General features: G+C 45.7%; 1 protein-coding gene across 11 annotated transcripts in view; it reads left to right on the plus strand.

Moving 5' to 3' along the window:
- CBFA2T2 (CBFA2/RUNX1 partner transcriptional co-repressor 2) overlaps positions 1-24,596 on the plus strand; it is a 158,141-nt gene extending 133,545 nt beyond the window's left edge. For 9 of the 11 annotated variants that reach the window (XM_054467474.2, XM_063659132.1, XM_063659136.1 and 6 more), the window contains 5 exons: positions 2,306-2,391; positions 3,679-3,874; positions 10,581-10,649; positions 14,949-15,139; positions 18,945-24,596. In XM_054467474.2, the coding sequence (XP_054323449.1) occupies positions 2,306-2,391; positions 3,679-3,874; positions 10,581-10,649; positions 14,949-15,139; positions 18,945-19,244 (842 nt within the window). In that variant the 3' untranslated portion in view covers positions 19,245-24,596. The remainder of the gene's footprint in view (positions 1-2,305; positions 2,392-3,678; positions 3,875-10,580; positions 10,650-14,948; positions 15,140-18,944) is intronic. The other 2 variants (XM_054467476.2, XM_063659133.1) reach the window with 1 other exon arrangement.
- The last annotated feature ends 235 nt before the right edge of the window (positions 24,597-24,831 follow it).

Raw genomic sequence — 24,831 nt, forward strand, 5'->3', positions numbered from 1 at the left:
GCCGAGATCATGCCCCTGCACTCCAGCCTGGGCAACAGAGCAAGACTCCGTCTCCAAAAAAAAAACAAAAACAAAAACAAAAAACAAAAAAATGAGGCAGGAGGACTGCTTGAGCCCAAGAGGTCAAGACTTCAATGAGCCATGATGGTGCCACTGCACTCCCCTCCTGGGCAACATAGTGAGACCCTGCCTCAACACAATAAAAAACGTTTTTAAAATTAAGCAGGAAAGATGCAAGACTTCACCTTGGAGGAGAAAGTGCATGGACATTTAGGTCAGGAGGTGAGGCATATCGAAATCTTGGCTCTGCATCCTAACTAGCTGTGTGATCTCAGGCAAGTTGCTTGGGCTCTCTGAGCCTCAGAAGAGTAATTTCTAAATGGAGGTAACGCCACCCTCTGTGCTAGGTTGTTGTTCCATTTGGAATGCCTGGTATATAGGTGCTCAGAAACCTTTAAATTTAGGAAGAAACAGAAAAGAAACCTTAACAAACCTCTTCTACTTTTGGACAGAGCGTTTTGTCATGTACTCTTACACGTTTTCAGCATAAGGTTTTTTGGAGTATAACTGCTGAGCAGAGAACGAAAGGGCTATCAGCTTCCAGGGTTTCCCTAAATTTCCATGTATACCTTGTTGAGTAAAAAATTGCAACACATTTGCCCTCACTTCCTCTTACTTAGGCTCACTAGCATCTTTCAGACGCTTGGCCACAGTGAGGCCCCTGGCATCACGTAGTGGGATAGTAGCTGAATAGGGAAGGCTGTAGCAGCCATGGTGTTCTCAGAGCCAACATTTACTGAGTCGTAGCTACCACTTAGATTGTGTTGTACATACGTTGTCTCATTTTATCCTCACAGGAGTCCCAGGCAATTGTTATCCCCTTTTTACAGATGAAGGAGCTATGGCCAAAATCACATAGCTAATAATTGGCAGAGACAAAATTCAGACCCCAATTGTCTTATGCCCAAGGTTTAGATATACTGGCAGTATGTTATGATACCTATCCTAGTGCTCAACCCCTGTTACTCCTATGCCTCTCTTTTATCTATTAAAAACTGCTTGCATGGGGTCTGGCGTGGTGGTTCATGCCTGTAATCCCAGCACTTTGGGAGGCCTAGGTGGGCGAATCATGAGGTCAGGAGATCGAGACCATCCTGGCTAACATGGTAAAACCCCGTCTCTACTAAAAATACAAAAAATTAGCCGGGCGTGGTTATGGGCACCTGTAGTCCCAGCTACTTGGGAGGCTGAGGCAGGAGAAGGGTGTGAACCCGGGAGGTGGGGATTGCAGTGAGCCGAGATCACGCTGCTGCACTCCAGCCTGGGCGACAGAGTGAGACTCCGTCAAGGGGGAAAAAAAAAAAAAAAAACTGGCTTGCTTTGATTGGAAATAGCACAGTGAGGGGAAAAACTGGCTTGCTAACGGTTTCTTCTGCACATTTTTTGCCAGTTTGACTTGAGAAAGAAGTATGCTAAAAACTAGGTATGGGGTCTCACAATATTGCCCAAGCTGGACCCCTGGGTTCAAGTGATCTGCCTGCATCAGCCTTGTGAGTGGCTGGGACTATAGGTCCGCCCCACCGCACTTGGCTTTTATTACTACATTTTTTGACAGATTGTACAAATCATGAGGAACTCAATATATACTGAAATAAACAGATTCTCACACTAATACATAGTCACTATGAATATTACGTCTATAAATTCAGACTGGTAACAGGGGTGTTGTGTTAATGACTCAAAGACTAAGCACTGTTACTGTATGTGACTTAAGTTTAAAATAGTAGACAATTCTTATTGGTATACCCTTAATTCACACAGTTGTTCCATTCCTGGAAATTTCAGTATATATCAAAACTATCTCCCCACCAAAAAAAATTTTTTAAGTTACTGATGATATTAAGCTGTTTCCCAGTGGTTGTACCAGTACACACTCTAGTTTTGTGGTTAATTATTCGCATTGCACCACATCCTTGCCAACACTTAGTATTATCTGACATTTTAATTTTTTCCAGTATGTTAGATGTGAAATGCTATGTATGACATACCTGTTTATTTCTTTTACCTCTTTTTCTTTAGGGCTATTTCGTGTTTTACAACTGATTTGTTGGAGTTTTTTTATATAATCTGAATAGTGATCCTTTGTTGGTTATATTATAATTTTGTGGGTCCCCCACCCCATTGTGAATCATTGCCTTAGTAGTGTGATCAAAGTTATTATGAATATGTGTGTATTTACTTGGTAGAATTTGCTTCTATTGTGTTTTTCCTGCTATCTTTGAATTTAATCTGTAATTTCTAATAGGTCTAAATGGAGGCTATCAAGATGAATTGGTAGATCATCGTTTGACAGAAAGGGAATGGGCTGATGAATGGAAACATCTTGACCATGTAAGAATCTTTTAGTGCGTAATGTCCCTAACTCTTTATTACATTTTTTTGAAACAGGAGTCTCGCTTTGTCGCCCAGGATGGAGTGCAGTGGTGCGATCTCAGTTCACTGCAACTTCTGCTTCCCGGGTTCAAGCAATTCTCCTGCCTCAGTCTTCGGAGTAGCTGGGATTACAGGTGTACGCCACCGTGCCTGGCTAATTTTTGTTTTTTTTCGTAGAGACAGGGTTTCGCCATGTTGGCCAGGCTGGTCTGAAACCCCTGACCTCAAGTGATCTCCCCACCTCAGCCTCTCAGAGTGCTGGGATTACAGGTGTGAGCCACCGCACTCAGCCTACTTCATGCTACCAATAATTAATGGAACATGTATGCTTGAAGTGAACATAACCACAGTCATGACATCCTTTGCTTTTAATAAAAGCTGATTTAGCTACTACTCCCTCAGCTAAGGAATTACAGAGTCACTCCCTAATCTTTGTGATGGGGTGATCACTTCAGGTCAAAAACCAAATAAAGTCATGTAGTATAATGGTTAAAAACAAAGGTTTGTAGCCAGCCGCAGTGGCACATGCCTGTAGTCCCAGCTACTCGGGAAGCTAAGGCAGGAGGATCTCTTAAGCCCAGGAGCCAAGACTTCAAGTCTAGTCTGGGCAACATAGCAAGACGGAATTCATTTGTATTTGTTAAATTTTTATCAAAAGAAACTTTCTTTTTATTTTTTTCAGTTCTGCTCCTTCTGTAGTAAAGAGATTGTTTTTTAGCCCACATATTCATGTTTCATAGTTTTAGAACACAGGTCAGTAACAAACTTCTAGGTAATTCAACCCCCAAAAATTGTTTATACTCCAAAATTATTTTGCACTCTGAAAGATAGCAGCCTTCCTCATCTCATCAAAATTCATAATTTCTGTTAGAAATCTGTGTATGCCTTATCTTATGGTTCAGCCACAGCAAATTTACAGAGTGCTGCAGACCCTAGGAATACAACAAATGCTGCCGCAACATGAAATCGTAGACTGTTGGCCGGAAGGCCGTGCATCTGAGGTTTTGTCCAAACACTGGAAGCCCTGGTAGTTATTGTCCTCGTTAGGTAGGTCATCCTCAACACCAATGTCCTTCCTAGCTGATGGAGAAACAGACAGCAATAAAGGGTTTTAAATGTAAACTTGATATTCCTAAATCTGTACTTTAAGGAACCTGAATTCCTCATATTGTGTTGGCCTGATTTACAGTGTTGGTTGTTTGAATGTTCTTATCTCATCTCTGCCTGGCCCCCTCTCTGACTCAGGCGCTGAATTGCATTATGGAAATGGTAGAGAAAACAAGGCGCTCCATGGCAGTTCTGCGGCGCTGTCAGGAATCAGATCGTGAAGAACTCAACTACTGGAAAAGACGGTACAATGAAAACACAGAGCTGAGGAAAACGGGGACCGAGTTGGTCTCCAGGCAACACAGCCCTGGGAGTGCAGATTCTCTCAGCAATGGTAAGGGGAGAGTCTACAGGGAACCCAGAATAAATGTCAGCCTTTAGAGCCCATCAATATGTCACAGAAGGCTTTTTCTACTTTAAAGAAAGGTGATACTCAATTGTGGATTTAGGGAGACTCAGGTGATTATGAAAAGTAAATGAGAAAATATATGAAGCCCCTGGCATGTTTTGGTGGGTGGCGCAGGAAGGGGGTGTTTTGTTTTGGATAGACAGGGTCTTGCTGTGTTGCCCAGGCTGGCCTTGGACTCCTGGCCTCAAGCAGTCCTCCTGCCTCACCCTCCCAAACCACCAGGATTACAGGCCTGAGCCACTGTGCCCAGCCTGGTACCTGGCGTGTTCAAAAAATGTTAATTCTAGTTCGTGGAGAATGAGAATATTTGTGATTTTGTTCTGTCTTTAACTCTTTACATATATGTGTGCTAGGTGTTGGTCAAAGAGTGTTTGGTTGTCAAATTCAGCCTGGCTGGATGTGTGTACTAGGCACTCTTGTGTCATCACTTTTATTTCTCACAGTAGCCCTGAAAGTGTTTACCTTACCTTCCCTCCTCCTGTCCCCAGCCCACCATTCAGGAAAATACCACTCAATCCACCATGGCCTGGTGGCCTCCTACAAAAGGTTTTACCGTACCACGCTGGGTTGTTTCCCCTTGCCTTTCAGAGTCTGAAGCAGCAGCAATCCAGAGTACATCCAGCAAGCCTCAGTTATTCCCCTCAAAATGTTCCAGCACATTCACCCAGTAACTGAGAAGGTGCCCTATCCAAAGGCATAGCTGAGTGACAGGCCATCTGTGATCAGACTCTTCCCACGCACTCTGAGTTCCCAAATGTTCACCACGGAGAACAAGTCTCTTATGACAGACCTAGCATGTTCCATTGAAGGCAGCTATTAGTCTCTAAAAGACTGTAAGGAAAACTTGAGGCAAAGCCAGAATTAATACAGTATGTACAGACAGTGGGAGCTAAAGGCTCACCTTTCCCCACCCCACCCACAGCAGCAGCTCTGGAGCCAACCATGGAATTACCACCATTAGGTGGAATATCTAGCACAACAAGGTGTCAACACATACGTAGAGTTTATAGTATGATTCCTTTCGTAAAAACTCCAAAAACAGGCCGGGCGTGGTGGCTCACGCCCGTAAGGTGGGCAGATGACAGGGTCAGGAGATCAAGACCATCCTGGCTAACACGGTGAAACCCTGTCTCTACTAAAAATACAAAAAATTAGCCAGGCGTGGTGGCGGGCGCCTGTAGTCCCAGCTACTTGGGAGGCTGAGGCAGGAGAATGGCGTGAACCCAGGAGGCGGAGCTTGCAGTGAGCCGAGATTGCGCCTGGGCGACAGAGTGAGACTCCATCCAAAAAAACAAACAAAAAACTCCAAAAACAGACAAAGCTAATCTTCTGGTCTCCCTCACTTTCTGAACATTTGCAGATCCCTGTGCGACTTTCGGACAGGGAGAAAGACTTTTGGAGACTTAGCTAAAGTTTACACCCAAGCCATACCTCATTCATCAGTGAGGCCACATGTGTGCAGGCGAGAAGCATAGAGTACAGAGGGAGCTGCAGTCGTGAGCCAGTGGTTGCTGAGCCAAGATACAGCTCTTTCTGGAGTCATTCAGGTCTTGCTGAAGTCATTTAAACATGGCTATGCATGACCACTACTCACCTTTCTCACCTTTTGCATCAAGGATTAGCTCTGGGGAGCATGTTTTCTGATTTGCCTGAGACAGTCCAGTTTATGCCTGTATCCTCTTATAGTAGTTACTACTAGCATTTCCCTCATTCTCAATAATGAAGGCAATCTGGATAATAAGTTATATTGTCACTCTAGGTTTGATTTCTGAGAGCACTATCAACCTGATTTAAATAGTATATTTTAGTGTCATTTATATGTTTATCTCATGTTTATTTCCATGTTTATTACTTGTCCATCTTAGTATAGAATGACAGTATAATTCATATCCTAAATAAATGTACTATGCAAAATGTGAACCAAAATGACTCCAAAAAGTGCCACTGGTCTGATTACATGAGGAGCTTGGGCACAGTTGGCTTCATCAAGAAAGTCTTACTGTGAAATGAGTTCTTTTTTTTTGTTTGTTTGTTTTTGCTTGTTTTGAAATGGAGTCTTGCTGTGTTGCCCAGGCTGGAATGCAGTGGCACGTTCTTGGCTCATTGCAACCTCCTGGGTTCAAGCCATTCTCTTGCCTCAGCCTCCTGAGTAGCTGGGATTACAGGCACCTGCCACCACGCCTGGCTACGTTTTGTATTTTTAGTAGAGATGGGGTTTCACCATGTTGGCCAGGCTGGTCTCGAACTCCTGACCTTGTATGATCCACCCACCTTGGCCTCCCAAAGTGCTGGGATTATAGACATAAGCCACCATGCCCGGCCTGAAATGAGTTCTCAGACACATAGTTGTTTTACATTCTGGCATATTTTATATCAATAATCACACTTTGAGTAGCATTGTCCTATATTGGGCGGTATTCTTAGACATTTCAAAGAATTTCACCAATGACTTTTTTTTTTTTTTTTTTTTTTTTTAACATAGTCTAGCTCTGTTGCCCAGGCTGGAGTGCAGTGGCATGATCTCGGCTCACTGCAACCTCTGCCTCCTGGATTCAAGGGATTCTCCTGCCTCAGCTTCCTGAGTAGCTGGGATTACAAGCTCCTTCCACCACACCCAGCTGATTTTTTTTTTTTTTTTAGTAGAGACAGCTGGTCTCCAATTCCTAACCTTGTGATCCACCCGCCTCATCCTCCCAAAGTGCTGGGGTTACAAGCGGGAGCCACCGCGCCCGGCCTCACCAATGACTTTTAACTAAGTAATTAGTGTTTTTGTTTGAGATGGAGTCTTGTCTGTCACCCCAGGCTGGAATGCAGTGGCACGATCTTGCCTCACTGCTCCCCAGGTACGAGCAATTCTCCTGCCTTAGCCTCCCGAGTAGCTGAGATTACAGGTGTGCCCTACCACAGCCAGCTAATTTTTGTATTTTTAGTAGAGATGAGGTTTCCCCATGTTGGCCAGGCTGGTCTCGAACTCCCAGCCTCAAGTAATCTTCCCGCCTTGGCCTCCCAAAGTGCTGGGATTACAGACATAAGCTACCATGCCTGGCCGAGTAATTAGTGTTTTTAAAGTCTTGGGTTAGCTGGGTGCAGTGTCTCACGCCTGTAATCCCAGCACTTTGGGAGGCTGAACCAGGTGAATCACGTGAAGCTAGGAGTTCGAGACCAGCCTGGCCAACATGTCAAAACCCTGTCTCTACTAAAAACATAAAAAAGTTAGCCAGGCATGGTAGCATATGCCTGTACTCCCACCTACTTGGGAGGCTGAGGCACGAGAATCACTCAAACCTGGGAGGCGGAGGTTGCGGTAAGCCGAGATCACACACTGTACTCCAGCCTGGGCAACAGAGTGAGACCCTGTTGCAAAAAAAAAAAAAAAAAATTAAATTAAATAAATAAATAAATAAAAGTGTTGGGTTATGCAGAAATCCATGGTGTGGATACTTATTTAAGTAAAGTGGTTTGGTGACTTGGAGAGAAATTGACTAGAGGCTTTAGATGGCATTATTACTTTTCCCATTTAAATTAATGCAATGTAGGTTTCCCTACCTGAAAATGTATGATTCACAATGTTTTCACAAATAGACTTTGTTCAGACAGCAAGCAATGTATTTAGATGTTATTAAGGATGCATAAATAAGTGCAAAAACCATAAAGAAAAGAAGAAAATGCTTATCACAGAGATCAGGAGAATGGTTTCCTCTGGCTGTGTGGGTGGAGGGTGCAGAGTTAGTGAGTTCTAGCTATGTCTATTCTTGGGACAGGATTGTCAGTCTGGCTAGCATTATTTAAATACTATTATGGCTTGCCATGACTTACCTTTTAGGGATTTGGGGTTGCTGGTACTGTTCTGTTTCCTGAACTCAGGCTTATGATGTTAAATTGTATATTAATATTTTTATTATATTGTATGTTAATATTTTATGAACTGGTCAGCCATCTAATTTTGCAAGTAAAATTTTTTTGTTTGTTTTTGTTTGAGACGGAGTCTCGCTCTGTCACCTAGGCTGGAGTACAGTGGTGCTATCTCGGCTCACTGCAACCTCCGCCTTTTGGCTTCAAGTGATTCTCCTGCCTCAGCCTCCCAAGTAGTTGGGATTACAGGTGCGTGCCACCATGCCCAGCTAATTTTTGTATTTTTAGTAAAGACGGGGTTTCACCATGTTGGTCAGGTCGGTCTCGAACTCCTGACCTCGTGATCCACCCGCCTTGGCCTCCCAAAGTGCTGAGATTACACACATGAGCCACTGCATCTGGCCAGATTTTTAAACAAAGAAAAAAAAATACTTAATCAGCTATCAGTTTTTCCTCAGAATGACAGTCAAGTTCACATTCCGGGCCCTTCTGGATGTTATGATTCTGAGACTCAAAAATCTGAATATAGTCCACCTGTGGTGGCTGACGCCAGTAATCCCAGCACTTTGAGAGGCAGAGGCTGGCAAATCGCTTAAACTCAGGAGTTCAAGACCAGCCTAGGCAACATGGTGAAACCCTGTCTCTACAAAAAATATGAAAATTAGCTGATTGTGGTGGTATGTGCCTATAGTCCAGCTACTTGGGAGGCTGAGGTAGGAGGATGGCGAGCCCAGGAGGCAGAACTTGCAGTGAGCTGAGTTCGTGCCAATGCACTCCACCTGGGCAATAGAGCAAGACCCTGTCTCCAAAAAAAAAAAAAAAAAAAAAAGAATCTGAATATATATGTTTAATGAGTTCAATAAGCAGGCAAGTTTGGGAAAACTGCCTCTAGTTAAGTCCACAGCAGATGGACCTCATTCAGTGTCACAGGGCTTCCAGGCAACTTTTTTAGTGACATGTGTGCGCACAATTAAGGGTGACCACTCTCTAGAGGTAAGCCTCTAATATTGGAGACTGAAATAAACAGAAATGGGAATTAATAATAGCTCTTCAGGGAAAAGAAAACTACCAGTAATGTAGCATTGTTAATCTCTCTGGTGAGAAAAAGAGAAGAACATTAGAAATCTACCCAACTCATATATCCAAATCATGAATTTCAAAAAGAATGAGCAGAACAAGTAGAGAGGATGGAATAGTTATTGAAATAATTCCAAAAAATTACCAAGACCTGCAAGACAGTTCCAGGTTGAATCAGTCTACCAAGTAGACAACACAGGAAAATAAATAGATGTAGTCATTTAGCATCATTGAAAGTTAGAAGACAATTCTGAAGGAAAATTATTTTAATTTAGAATTCTATACTTAACCAAAACATTAAGTGTTAGATTAGTAACCTACAATTTTTCAAAAAATGCGCCTCCTGCCTACCCTTTCTCCACGGTATCTACTGTAGGATATGCCTCAATACGTGAAAGTAAACCAGAAAATGGGAGACACTGAATTCCTGAAAGAGGATCCAACACAAGAAAGGAAGGAAAGGAATCCCTAGGCTGGTGAAGGAGAGCCCCAAGCATTAGTGGCAAAGCAGGCCTAGAAAGCACCCAGTCCACGCTGGAACAGCCCAGAACCTTGCTAGAGATTTCCTTAAGAAAATGAAATTTATAAAAGATTTATACAACAGGAGGAAAATTTGAGATTGAATTGGAAGTAATTACATAGCAGCCTGGCACAGTGGCTTACAACTGTAATCCTAGCTCTTTGGGAGACTGAGACAGGAAAATTGCTTGAGGCCAGGAATCCAAGACCTGTCTGGAAACCCTGAGATGGTTAAACCCTATCTGTGCAAAAAATTTAGAAGGGAAATTAGGTGGTCATGGTGGTACATGCCTAAAGTCCTAGCTACTCGAGAGGCTGAGGCAGGATGACCTGAGCCCAGGAGTTCGAGGCTGCAGTGAGCTAATGATCAGCTGCATCACTGCACTCTAGCCTGGGTGACAGAACAAGACCCTGTCACACACAAAAAAGTAATTTGTAAAAATGCTGCCTTTCCTCCCCCTACATTTTTCCATAGGCTCAATGGTTAACAATTAATGTATTCTTGTAGAATATTCTGTGTACGTATTTAAAGATAATGTTTCCTAATGTTTTATTCTGAAATTTTTGAAACACGTAGAAATTTTGAAAGAGACCACCCTGGCCAACATGGTGAAACCCCATCTCTACTAAAAATACAAAAAGAATAGCCAGGCAGGGTGGCGCACACCTGTACTCCCAGCTACCACTCAGGAGGCTGAGGTAGGAGAATCACTTGAACCCGGGAGGCAGAGGTTGCAGTGAGCCAAGATCGCACCACTGCACTCCAGCCTGGGTGGCAGAGTGAGACTTCGTCTCAGAAAAAAAAAAAAAAAAAAAAAAAAAAATCTGTGTGCATTTGTGTTTATACGTTTATATTTTAGGGGGTACTGTACCTTAAAAACCCATGTTTATAGGGGAAAAAATTAGGACATAATAGGTAAGTAAAAAGAAGAAAGTGAAGATCACTTTTAATCTCACTACTTTGAAATACTGTTAATTTGTTCATTTGATGGGGGGGTGTGTTTTAAAACTAAATATTTACTGTACTATTTTATAATCTGGTTTTTAGCCCTTATATGAGAATTTTTTTATACTAAATGAAATATATGTTTGAGTCTAAGTGGTGAATGAGAAATCTGACCAAAAATAAAACTGCTGATCATAGACAGCTTCTGACCCTATGCTTTTTATGTCTCTTCTGCAGATTCTCAGAGAGAGTTCAACAGCAGGCCAGGTACAGGATACGTACCTGTGGAGTTTTGGAAAAAAACAGGTATGTGTCTGACTGCTCGTAGGTCATACATACTCACTAATTTGTGGGAGCAGAGAACAGATAACTGGGCGAATGGTTGGTAACTGGGTCCTTTGGTTGTATAATAACTTGCTCCTCATAGAGCTCTAGGCTCCTGCCTCTCCCGCTCTGGCTTGTCCTACATGTCTCCTGATACCTGTCTTGTTAATTTGCAGGTCAGGAGTTTGGAATAGCTCCCTCCAGTCCCTTTCACACTCTTCCACTGGGTCACGCTGAGACAATAAGTACCTGTTGACATGTCCTGTTTCTGGGCTTGCAACAGAGTTCATTTTGCCTGATCTCTTCACTGGTGTCTACAATATACTGTGTTCACACTGCTGCCACATTTGTGCCCAAATTCTGCTCTGGGCACAGCTCTGTAATCCCCCTGTGCTTTCTCTGTGCCTACCATAGTGAAGACTGTTCTTGGTAGGCCTCCTTTTTTACAAGAATAAAGGAGGGTGGGGACTGCCAATTTTGTAAGTTCGAGGATGAACCTCACATCACTAATGTCAGCCTTATCCAAATATTGGCACTCTTTCTCTTCTTGCCTCACCATCCCAGTTTCATTTTTTAAGTCCAATACAACTTTTGGATTTCTTACTAAGATAAAATTTATTTCTATAAAAATGTAATACCTACATTCATAAAGACTCTTTTAAGAGCATCTAGACAGTAGTAAACAAATAAACAAAAGATATGAACACATTATGCTGTGAGAAATACAAATAAACATATTGCAAAATATTTTTCCTTACTAGTAGTCAGGATAATGTAAGATAAAGCATATCTGATAAATTAACCCCTTGTCTTTAACCTTCCGTTATTGACAATTTTAAAAGACCTTGTTGATGACACTCAATAATTGATCAGAGGCTTATATAAGAAATTAAGTGAGTACCTGCAGATTCTTGGAATCATTCCTCACTTTTCCTTTTTTTTTTTTTGAGATGGAGTTTTGCGCTTGTTGCCCAGTGCAATGGTGCGATCTCGGCTCACTGCAACTTCCACCTCCCCGGTTCAAGCTATTCTCCTGCCTCAGCCTCCCAAGTAGCTGGGATTACAGGCATGCACCACCACGCCTGGCTAATTTTGTATTTGTAGTAGAGATGGGGTTTCTCCATGTTGGTCAGGCTGGTCTTGAACTCCCGACCACAGGTGATCTACCCGCCTCGGCCTCCCAGAGTGCTGGGATTACAGGCGTGAGCCACCGCGCCCAGCCTCATTCCTCACTTTCATGCCTTTGAATGTTCCCTTTCAAAAGCAAAGGGTCCAGACGTAAATACAAATTATTAAAGAAGCAACAGTATGGGCGGGGTCGGGTGGCTCACACCTGTAATCCCAGCACTTTGGGAGGCCAAGGTGGGCAGACCCAGCTACTTGGGGTGCTGAGGGGGAAGGATCACTTGACCATGGGAAGTGAAGGCTGCACTGAGCCCCTGTGCCACTGTACAACAAAGTTTTATTTCACTATTAAAAACAATTTGGAAAACTACATTAACTTGTAAAAATCCTTGCAGTTGAAAATGGGAAAATATATATTATGTTAACAGAAAGTGGAATAGAATTTTGGGAAATGAAGATAATCTTAAGGTGAGAGAACAATTACTATGTACAAGAGCTTTTTTTTTTTTTTTTTTTTTTTTTTTTTGAGATGGCGTTTCACTCTTGTTGCCCAGGCTGGAGTGCAATGGCATGATGTCAGCCCACCGCAACCTCTGCCTCCCAGGTTCAAGCAATTCTCCTGCCTCAGCCTCCCGAGTAGCTGGGATTACAGGCAGGCACCACCACGCCCTGCTAATTTTGTATTTTTAGTAGAGACGGGGTTTCTCCATGTTGGTCAGGCTGGTCTCGAACTCCTGACCTCGGGTGATCTGCCCGCCTTGGCCTCCCAAAGTGCTGGGATTACAGGCGTGAGCCACCGCACCTGGCCTTTTTTTATTTTTTGAGATGGAGTCTTGCTCTGTTGCTCAGGCTGGAGTGCAGTGGCATAATCTCAGCTCACTGCAACCTCCACCTCCCAGGTTCAAGCAACTCTTCTGCCTTAGCCTTCCAAGTACCTGGGATTACAGGCACCCCCAACCATGCCTGGCTAATTTTTGTATTTTTAGTAGAGATGGGGTTTCACCATATTGGCCAGGCTGGTTTCGAACTCCTGACTTCAGGTGATCCGCCCGCCTTGGCCTCCCAAAGTGCTAGGATTAGGATTACAGGCATGAGCCTGTAATGTGCCCAGCCACAAGATCTCTTTTAAACTAGTGAGTTTGATTATTTGAGAGATACCTTTGGTTAACTGTGGTTAAGAGCCCAACTTTGGTGTTGGGCCAGCTAGATTTGAGTCCTTGCTCTGCTACAGTGCCATCTGTGACCTTAGACGACCTCCAGTAAGATAGCTAGCCAAACCGAGATGATTACTAATTCATGCTTAAGCTGAGGGGATAAAATGTACCTGAGAGCATTGTTACACTAGCTCAATAAGAGGCATCTGATAAGAGACTTATGAAAGGTTCTTGGCCTCTGGGGTGAAGATTTTCTTTTCTTAAGGCCAGAGCCATAAGATGGAAAGTTGTTTCATGGCAGCCGAGAACTCTGTGAGCCTGTGCCATGTGCAAGAGGTAAACCATGAGGGAGTGTCCTTAGTCTTCTGGATTGTCTGGTCCTGTGGACTTATGTAGGGAGCTACGTATTTTGGAACTTCACATTCACATTCTCATTGGGCTGAGGCTCAAACACATGGACTGTGTTATTTTGCGGTGTCTACATTAGGGAAATCAAGCAGGGCATTGGTGATGGGAGGAAGTGATCAGGAACCAGGTAGGATGATGGTAAGTGGACAGGGTTTAAAAACCCAGGGCTTTTGGCAGTCTGCCCAAATCTATGTCTTTAGCCCATGTTTCTCCACCTAGTCTTATTTATTTAATTGCCTCCTGGCCATTTACACCTGGATGCCCCAGAGGCACCTCCGCCTTCTCACTTGCCTCCACACTAGCTTTGTGTGGACTGTCCATTTCATTGCCTAGCTCTACCATTCTTCTCTTTCACCTCCACTTCCAGGCCCTTCGGTGCTCCCAAGCTTTTTCTGCCTCATCCCTTCCTCAGTGCCACTTACTCCTGCCTAAATTCAGCCTCTTCTATCAGTTCAATCATTGCACCAGCCTGCCGGTTGCTATCTCTGTCTTTAATCTTCCCCTTGCAGAGAATCCTTTATGGAGTTTCCTTTGAAAATAAAGTCAAGCCGGCTGGGCACGGTGGCTCATGCCTGTAATCCCAGCACTTTGGGAGGCCAAGGCGGGCGGATCACGAGGTCAAGAGATCAAGACCATCCTGGCTAACACGGTGAAACCCTGTCTCTATTAAAAATACAAAAAATTAGCCAGGCGTGGTGGCGGGCACCTGTAGTCCCAGCTACTTGGGAGGCTGAGGCAGGAGAATGGCGTGAACCCAGGAGGCGGAGCTTGCAGTGAGCAGAGATTACACCACTGCACTCCAGCCTGGGCAACAGAGCGAGACTCCGTCTCAAAAAAAAAAAGAAAATAAGTTCAAGCCGGGGGTGGTGCCTCACCCCTATAACACTTTAACACCAACGCTTTGGGAGGCTGAAGTAGGAGCATCACTTGAGCGCAGGAGTTCGAGACACGCCTCAGCAACATAGTGAGACATCATCTCTATAAAAAAAATTTAAAAATTAGCTGAGTACGGTGGGACACGCCTGTAGTCCTAGCTACTCAGAAGGCTGAGGTGGGAGGATCATGGTTCAGAGAGGTCAAGGCTGCAGTGTGCTGTGATCGCGCCAGTGCACTCCAGCCTGGGCAGCAGAGCAAGGCCCTGTCTCAAAAAATAAAAAGAAGGTCAAATTTCTTAGTTTGGCATGCAAGACTTTTTGCAAAATCTCATTTCCATCTACCATCTCAAGGAAAACACATGTCTTGATTCTCCCTTGCACACTGAAGAGCTGATCACTTTTCTCCTTGGAACTCTAGTCTCTTACGATGACATACACGATGGCACCCGAAACACTTTCCTACTTGGTCACAAGCAGTCAGGAGAGTGTGGCCTGTGTCTAGTCACTTGCGTCCACAGCCCTAGCTCGGTGCCCACCTCCATCTCCGTACCCAGCCAGCACCTGCATGGATGGACACATGAGTGTGAAGATCATGTGTTCCTCCCTGTGGAGTTTTAGAAAAGATCATTTTGTGTCAGCTCTCTCCTTACTTAGAATTGCCGTGGGATGGGAGGGAAAAGATTTCTCGGCCAGTTGATTTTACTGTCACTTTCTTCTAGAAGAAGCTGTGAATAAGGTGAAAATTCAGGCCATGTCAGAAGTACAGAAGGCCGTCGCTGAGGCAGAGCAGAAAGCCTTTGAAGTGATTGCAACAGAGAGAGCACGAATGGAGCAAACCATAGCAGACGTCAAGCGGCAGGCCGCAGAGGACGCTTTCCTCGTCATCAACGAGCAAGAGGAGTCCACGGAGGTCAGAGCTCTGTGCCCTGGGGGCCGGGGTGAGCGGCTGGAGTGACCGTGCCCACTGCCTTCCTCTCATACGCTGGGCAGGAAGACATAGGCAGTCCACTCCGGAGCTCAATGAGGATGATCTTTATCCAGTGCCAGAAGAGTTTTGATTCTCATGCTAAGACTCTTTTACATGCCAAGATAGTGAATTATTACATTGTATTTTTACATACATACACATATTTATATATATATAGAGAGAGAGAGGCTCAGTGTATTGGTTTAAATTTTGAGAATTCACCCTAAAGACAGTTTGTGTGATTGCACGATGATGATGATGACCAGCATTGACGGAGTGGGCTTACTGTGTGCCAGACATCCAGCAAAGTTGTATATTTTCTTTTTGAGTCTCACAATGGCCCTAATTTGCAAATGAGGAGACTGTGGCTCAGGGAATGCAACTAATATACCCCCTTGGTGCTGAAGTCAGGATACAGGAGTAAGAAAGTGCAGGGTCCTATAGCACCTAGGCTTTTTTTTTTGGAGACGGAGTCTCACTCTGTCGCCCAGGCTGGAGTGCAGTGGTGCAATCTCGGCTCACTGCAAGCTCCACCTCCTGGGTTCACGCCATTCTCCTGCCTCAGCCTCCCAAGTAGCTGGGACTACAGGCGCCCGCCACCACACCCGGCTAATTTTTTGTATTTTTAGTAGAGACGGGGTTTCACCGTGTTAGCCAGGATGGTCTCGATCTCCTGACCAGCACCTAGGCTTTTTACAAATAGGATAGCTGGTTTGTGGACTGAAGTAACATGTTGGGTCTATCTGCCTGATTGCCCAGGACCCAGGGCCCAGGACTTGGTGATGGTTCTATACAGGACGCTTGGGTACTACAGTGAAGAGAAAAATCAACAAACTGAAAAAGTAAAGAACCTGTGACAACATGAGAACAGCCCTTTTGAATTTAATGCAGTTTGTCTGTAAATTTCATTTCAGTCATTTTTCAGCTTTAAAACAAGAAACCAGTTTCTTTCTGTAAGTAGGTAGATCTCATCTACTGGATGGGAGATCAGCTGTCTTTGGGACATTCTCTTGAAGTTCAGCACTCACTTTGTCACCGAGGCTGGAGTGCAATGGTGCGGTCTCGGCTCACTGCAACCTCTACCTCCGGGTTCAAGCGATTTTCCCACCTCAGCCTCCCAAGTAGCTTGAACTACAGGTGTGCGCCACCATGCCTGGCTAATTTTCATATTTTTAATAGAGATGGCCTTTCGCCATGTTGGCCAGGCTAATCTCGAACTCCTAGCCTCAAGTGATCCACCCACCTTGGCCTCCCAAAGTGCTGGGGTTACAGATGGGCTTTTTTTTTTTTTTAATAAACAATAGAAATGTCATTTTCTTGTCATTTAAATGGTCCGTTTCAGTATTGTACTGTCACACATGGCAATGTGCAAATGAAAATGCCTAAATACCACGTGGCTATCACAGAGGATGTGGTGAAATTCCTTATTATAGCTCTTCAATACAGATACTGTGGATTGTGAGAAAATAGTTTCTTTAATCCCCCTCCCTTTTTGTTCTCTCCTCCTCCTTTGTCGTGTGTGTGTGTGTGTGTGTGTGTGTGTGTGTGTGTGTGTGTGTGTGTGTGTGTGTGTGTGTGTGTGTGTGTGTGTGTGTGTGTGTAACAGGGTCTCGCTATATTGCCCAGGCAGGTCTTGAACTCCTGGGCTCAAGCTATACTCTCGCCTCTGCCTCCCTAAGAGCTGGGATTACAGGCGTGAGCCACCACACCCAGCGTCTCCTCCTCCTTTTTCTTTAGAATGGTTTTTGCGGCTTGGCGCAGTGGCCGATGCCTGTAATCTCAGCACTTTGGGAGGCCAAGGTAGTATGAACCCTTGAGCTCAGGAGTTCAAGACCAGCCTTGGCTAGATGGCGAGACCCCATTTCTGCCAAAAAAAAATTTAAAAATTAGCCAGGCATGGTGTCACGCATCTGCAGTCCAGCTACTTTGGAGGCTGGGGCAGGAGGATCGCTTGAGCCCAGGAGGTGCAAGCCTGACCATGATCTAACACTGCATTCCAGCCTGGGTGGGAGAACAAGACCCATCTCTTTAAAAAAAAAAAAAAAAAAAAAAAGGAAAAAGGTGATGACGATGGCAAGATGAGGGGGAAATAAAAGAGAATTGTTTTTGAGAGTGATATATCTGTTTCTGTTCTGTATGTTTAACTGTGTATGTATAGCCATCCATATCAGTCTCTGTATTTGTCCTTATTTATCTACTTTTATCTTGTGTTTATCTTTAACTATGTCTGTCTCCAAAGAAAGAGTATAGCTTTTGGCTTAGAGCATAGATCCTGGATCTGGACTGCGTAGGTTTAAATCCTAGCTCTCCATTTTGAGAATTGTGCTTTTAAGGAATTGTAATTTTAAATAAGCCACAAAGTAGCCTCCAGGTGAGGTGCACACCTGGACCTATCCCTGCAAAATCACTTTCAAAAGCAGGGAAGGGATGGAGGGCCTATCCTTTGGATGAGTTTGCACTGGACCAAAACAGCTGATTCTCGTCCATCAAGAATATTCAGCTAGAATATTCTTGTTGAAATTTAGCAGGTATCCCTGGAGTTTCTTGTTCATCTTGTGAAAGGTGGTTTGGTATGGGGGAGGAAGGAGGCCAGGACTGGAGGTTAGGAGCCCTGACTTCTAGTCTGAGTTCCCTCTCACACTGGCAATATACCCTTAAAGGAGTCAGTCTCCATCTCTGTTCAATGAGTACAGCAGCTCCTATCCTATTGGTCTGATAGGTATTAGGGAACAGGCACAGTGGCCCATGCCTGTAATTCCAGCTCTTTAGGAGGCCAAGGTGGGAGGGTCCTTTGAGGCCAGGAGTTCAAGACCAGCCTGGGCAATATAAGGAGACTCTGTCTCTACAAAAAATTAAAGAATCAGCCAGGCATGGTGGCACATGCCTATAGTCCCAGCTACTCAGGAGGCTAAGGTGGGAGTGTAGGAGGATCCCTGGAGCCTAGGAGGTCAAATACAGCCCAGGCAACATAGCGAGACCCTATCTCCAAAAGAAAAAACAAAACGGCAGCAGCAGGCTTGGTTGAGTCAGATTATCAGTAAAAACAATGAAGATTATTCTCTAATGAGGGAAACAGTATCAGCTGGGCGCTTATAATCCTGACACTTTGGGAGGCTGAGACAGGCAGATCACTTGAGCCCAGGAGTTCAAGCCCAGCCTGGCCAACATGGCAAAACCTCATCTGTAATACATATATATATATATATATATATAGTAATTATACATATATTTTTTGTAATTATACATCTCTCTCTCTATATATATAGATGTATAATTACAAAAATTAGCCAGGCATGGTGGCACATGCAGAAAGGAGTAGGATAAATGTTCGTCTTAACACATGTGGTCTTAGGATAGGTGGCTCTTGGGGGAGACCCTGGCACAGAGTTTGGTTTGGTTTCTGACTGTTAAAATGAGTCAAAAGATGAGTCTATGCTTAAGCAGGAGAGATGGCCACCTGCCCTAGGCTGGTGCTGTGTAAGGTATTTTCACACACACATCTCATCATTTCACTGTTCCTGTCATCTTGCAGGGAAGTAGTTTTCTTGTTTTACAGATGAAGGAAACTCAGAAAGCAGTGTGTATTTCTCGTAGTTAAACAGCAGTAGAGGGAGGAGTTGACCACAGGTGTATGTAGTTCCAAAGCTGGGGTTCTCTACATGCAGCCCCTTGCTTTACTGTGCAAGGAATGAATGGCAAGCCTGCCCCTCAATCCCAGCAACCACTAACTGATGCCTGTGTCTTGCAGAACTGCTGGAACTGTGGCCGCAAAGCCAGTGAGACATGCAGTGGCTGCAATATCGCACGATATTGCGGCTCTTTCTGCCAGCACAAGGACTGGGAGCGGCACCACCGCCTCTGTGGTCAGAACCTGCATGGCCAGAGCCCCCACAGCCAGGGCCGGCCGCTGCTTCCTGTAGGCAGGGGCTCCTCTGCCAGGTCCGCCGACTGCAGCGTGCCCAGCCCAGCCCTCGACAAGACCTCGGCAACCACATCGCGTTCCTCAACACCTGCTTCTGTGACAGCTATCGACACCAACGGACTCTGAGCCCCGGACTCTGCTTACCCTGACGGCTGCTCAGCACCACAGAGTGCTTGGGCTGAGGGACTGGCTGTTGGAACCCATGCATGTAGCTGCCGGGTCATCAGCACGAAATGAATTGGAGGCAGGAAGAGTCCAAGCCTGAATAATAACGCCCTACAGCCTCTCTAGGCACTTGCTGTCTGCGGAGCTGGTGTGCCATTCTCTGCACATGGGCAGCCAGCCTGAGCTGCCTTCTCCATGGCTTTCCTGGTTTGTTCCTCTCTCCACTGAAGCTGACTTAGCCAGCCCCTTTTCAGTGTAGACCACCAGCTCCCCTCCCCATCTCCTTGAGTCAGCAGACTGTCCAATGTGCTCAGCCAGGCTGGAGGCAGCAGGCAGCAGGCTGTGGAGGAGGCCCCTCGGTCAGGGAGCGGCCTGCCTCACCCCTGAATAGCTCCTTCGGCCCCATCTCCACCCTCAGCAGATGACACTGATTGGCGTCACGGGGACTTGGGTAAGCAACAGGTGGCATTCAGGACTCTTCTCAACCCTGCTGTTCAGACTTGTTAAGATCTCAGAGTCCATAGGAAAGAAGTCACTGTTGGAATAAAAGCACCAGTAATAGCAAAAACATAAACAAATAAAACTTCCCCCACATCACAGATGATTTTGGACAAGATTTTCCAACCTTGCTGGCTATTTTAGTTTGGGACCCGTTTTTTTTCTCATTTGATTTTGCTTGTGCAGAAAATAGTTTCCAGCACATGGATTGATCTGAGAGAGAATGAGGCTCAACTGTGGATAGTCTGTTCTCTCTGAGCATGTTGGCCCAACTAGTATCGTCAAATTATTGAGTGGATCATCTCTTGGAAATGCAGAACTTCTGCCACCACTTGGCTATTTGCACAGTCATCTTGTTCTGTGTCCTTTTATCTCTCAGACCACACACATCTGGAACGCTGTGGGCATCTTCTGCCCATGGGCTCCATTTGGCACCTGCTGAGCCACAGTTGTCCTGCTGGACGTGCTGTGGCAGGTTGGTAGGACTTGCCCCCACTGTCAAGGCCTGGTCTCATCTGAAAAGCCCTCCTGGACCTCAAAGAATTCTTCAGACCTCATAGTTACAGGTCATTATATCTACTATGTTGATTCATCATCAGGCACACAACTTCTGTTTCCTTCTCTTGTGTTATCTGATAGCGTCCCTCCTTGAGCTCATCAGAAAGGTTTTATGAAATGTGAGAACCATTTTGGGAAAAGCTGATCAATTTTTCTTCCTAGCTTCCCATTTTCAAATGGGACATCACCTATATCCCTTTCAGAATGTTAGGAACTGCCTCCCACATTCTTCCCTGTCTTTTTGGGTTTGGTTTTTTGTTGTTGTTGTGGTTTTTTAACACAAAGTCTCACTCTGTTGCCCAGGCTGGAGTGCAGTAGTATGATCTTGACTCACTGCAACCTCTGCCTTCCAGGTTCAAGCAATTCTTCTGCCTCAGCCTCCCGAGTAGCTGAGATTACAGGCCCCCACCACTACGCCTGGCTAATTTTTGTGTTTTTAGTAGAGACAGGGTTTTACCATGTTGGCCAGGATGATCGCAAACTCCTGACCTCAGGTGACCTGTCTTGTCCTCCCAAAGTGCAGGGATTACAAGCGTGAGCCACCATGCCCACCCTGTCTTTTTGGTTTTGATGGGAGTCTGAGGACCCCAACCCCTCCTGCTCTCCATCTTTGAGCCTCTGGCATCCTCTCACACCCAGAAATCAGTTGGAGTAAGTTTGATTGGCCCTGCTCCAGCTGGGCTTTGAAGCACAAGTTTAAATCTCCACCTTCTGTGCACTGACCAGAGTCTAAAATAAAAGCTGTCAGTACCATAAAGGAAAAGGGATCCACACAGGTAGCCTTGTCCTTGGATACAGGTACATCTTACTTTAAGAATTTCAAGTCCTGGCTGGGCGCAGTGGTTCACTCCTGTAATCCCAGCACTTTGAGAGACCGAGGCAGGCAGATCACTTTGAGGTCAGGAATTCAAGACCAACCTGGCCAACATGGTGAAACCCTGTCTCTACTAAAAAAAAAAAAATAGAAAAATTAGTCGGGCGTGGTGGCACACACCTGTAATCCTAGCTACTCAGGAGGCTGAGGCAGGAGAATCTCTTGAACCTGTGAGCCAGAGGTTGCAGTGAGCCGAGATTCCACCACTGCACTCCAGCCTGGGCAACAGAGCAAGACTCCGTCTCAAAAAAAAAAAAAAAAAGGCAAAATTAAAGAATTTCAAGTCCCTAATTTACTCTAACCAAGCATTTTCAGTCTTACAAAGAAACCTAGTGCACGACACCTTTAAAATGCCTAGATTTCCATTGCCTAAAGCAAGGTGTGACCAGTGAAACAACAGCAGAGAATCATGTTCCTTTGCTGTGGAACACATAAGCCCCACAGTTTTCCAGTCAGCCTGATACATGGGTATCCCCCACCCCCATCTGCCTCCTTAAGCCACAGTCCTTGGTGGGGAACTCTGACTAAGGGGGATGGAGTCAGTACCCCAGACAGGGCCACATTTGCATGAGACATGGCTGTCTCACAGGTCACAGAACCATTACGCCAGCTTACTGGTTTTTCATGGATTTGTTGGATTAACACCTTAAGCAGGTTTTTTTTGTTGTTATTTTGTTTGTTTTGAGATGGGAGTTTCTCTCTCATCTCCCAGGCTGGAGTGCAATGGCGCAATCTCGGCTCGCCGCAACCTCTGCCTCCCAGGTTCAAGCGATTCTCCTGCCTCAGCCTTCCGAGTAGCTGGGATTACAGGCACCTGCCACCACGCCCAGCTAATTTTGTATTTTTAGTAGAGACGGGGTTTCTCCATGTTGGTCAGGCTGGTCTCAAACTCCCGACCTCAGGTGATCCGCCCACCTCGGCCTCCCAAAGTGCCAGGATTACAGGCATGAGCCACTGTATCTCCAGTGGCCATAAAACTAGCCAGGGTAGCTCATGCTTTTACAGGTTGGAATAAGGAGCCAAAACCAACAAAATAATATTTATTAGGGCTAGATGCCCATTTCTGTGGCTAAGGCTTAGGTTTGGTGTGCAGAGCCTTTTGTGGGCTGTGGTTCCTGTGACAGTTTCATTTTCTGAATCTTTGTAATGCTTTTCCACCCTGCTCATGTGCTGCCCAGAGGCTGAGCTGCAAACCTGGGCAGTGTTCCACACTGAAGCTCAGTTTGCCAACCTTTTGCTGTGTTAATTCTGGTCAGTTTCACACAGAAGTCACGAGGGCCTCTGCCCAGGGCCTTCTATTCACATTTCAAGAATCCCTTTCTGAAATTCTCCAACTCTGGTCAGGAGGAGGAGCACCATTGGGCGGGGTGGGCCGCTAGAGGCGCAGGAGCGAATCCAGGTTCCTTGCGTAGTGCCCAGCCTCTGCTGACAGCACCTCAGCTACCAGGTGGGGAGTGGAAATTCAGGCTGCTTAGAGGACTGACCTCGACAGTTAATATTTGCAGTGACATAAAAGGCAAAGAGGGGCTGGCATGGTGGTACAGAAGCTATCAGTCAAGCGCAGGCACTTCAGAAACCTAGAAACCAAAAAGCAGATGCAGCATGTGACTGGCCATCAGCCAGACATGTCTAGGGTGAGACCAGTGCTCAGCACCACCCGCCAAGGAACACTGATGAGTTGTGGGACATTATGGTCAGCCAAGTGAGGAATGATTGCAGGGACCAGAGAAGACCAAAGATGCCAGATGTCCCCAGAGTTTCTTGAGGGCTGGGTTTCACGTCTTTGCTTGTCCTTTTTGTTCCCACTTGCCTGCACCGTGCCTGACTCCATCCAGTGGGGAAGGTGACTCAAGAAGTTGTTTAAGCCTAGGCCTAGGCAGTCCACCTCGGGAGGTGGGGGCACTCCCCACTGGGGGCCCTGCAGCTCCAGGGCTGGTGCTCTAGCAGATGCGCTCAGCCACGGTTGGGTGACCGTGGGGTCACCGATTGGGTAGATTATTTCTAGGGCAGTGCTGGGTTAGAAATGTCTGTCTGGAAACAGGACACATCTTCCCACCACAAGTCCACACCTGGCCTCAGGTGCTGCCCGCTCTCTGCAGCGTGGATTTCCTTTGCCCATTTGGGCCAGAAGGTCACCAGGAGTTCATCACTGCTTGGTGTCAACTTGACATTTCAGCTTCCAGACAGAAAATCCATGCTTTACTTTGTACAGCCCTGTCCCAGAGTTAGTAAGCCTCGGCTTGTCACCTGCTTGCGAAGGGTATAGACATCATTGTGGGTAGTTCTAGAGGATATCGCAACAAGTGTGTTTGAAGGTTCAGCACAGCTGGAATTGTACGGTAGTGAGCTCTTCAAAATGAAAACAGAATGACCGGATGGCCATCTGTCCTGGAAACTGTAGAATTGAATAAATCACTGAAAATAGAACACTTCTTGGAGGCTTTCTTCAGAACTGAACTAGAAACAAGGTTTCCAGGCTCCCAGGTCAGTAGACCAAACCAACTTCCTTAGATTTTTTTTTTTTTTAAAGCTGTTTGCAGAAAACTGGGTGGTAGCATGTCTGAACCAAACGGAAGAATAGCCAGCGGAGCATGGACTGTTCCAGCACGGGCCAGATGGCCAGCTGTCGAGAGCAGCCCTGCCCAGACTGCGGTGGGGGCTGTGCCAGCGGCTCCACAGGGCCCTTCCAACTCTGGAGTGTCTGTAGTTCTTGTGAAACCAAAACGTTGACTACCTGCCTCTTTCCTCGGGCATCGACGTGCTCATTTCCAAAGATGATGGTGCAGGTGACCTTTTCCATTGTGAGCCAGGAGAAGGTTAGGAGGCCTGAGGGGCGGGCCTTGCGTCCCCTCCTCCCCCTCCACAGCCCCCGAGGTGGAGCTTCCCTCACAGACCCCATCTGGTCGAGCCTACGGCTGCCCAGTGTACACTCAGTGATGCTTATACCAAATAGGGCATGTGCACTGGTGTCTGTTGGGGACAGCCCCATCCCTACCTTGGAGTCGGCAGAGAAGCAGCAATAAGCATTAGGCGAATGATTGAAAGGGCTGCTGCGCCGAGAGGCCTTCAGACCCCTTAACGTGGCTTTCCAACTTCCTGACGAGGCTACAAAGGCTCCACTCACAAAAGAAAGCCAATAATGTAAATAAATAGAAAACCAAGCCTCCACGTGTGGTTTTTAAAGGGGGATGATGAATGTGAAACCACCCACAGAATGCGTTAGAGTCTGGTTTTTCTGTGCTTTGTCATTTTACTCTGATAGGAACTTTTGTTACCTAACTCTGTGCATAACTTATTTAATGTACTGTATAAATGAACCAAAACTGTTAAATATGTATTTAGTTTGTTCTACTTAAAGTAGTCAATAAAAAGGCTATATTCCTTTTCTGCCTCAAGCTGGAATGGGACCGGGAGGAAAGGTGGTCCCTATACTAGGAGTTGTCCCCTCACCCTAATTCCCAAATCCTTGAGGAAGAGGGAGAGAGGGGCCTCAACTGATTCTAGTAGTGGCCTGAAGAGCGTCCAAGGGCATGAAGCAGGGGGTGTCTGCACCCCATGTGCCTGCAACTGTCCTCTCTGGAAAGCCAGCTGCACCAACTGGTCAGTGCCCTGTGGGGA

The sequence above is a fragment of the Pongo pygmaeus genome, chromosome 21 (assembly GCF_028885625.2).
Source record: "Pongo pygmaeus isolate AG05252 chromosome 21, NHGRI_mPonPyg2-v2.0_pri, whole genome shotgun sequence".
Taxonomy (NCBI): Eukaryota; Metazoa; Chordata; class Mammalia; order Primates; family Hominidae; genus Pongo; species Pongo pygmaeus.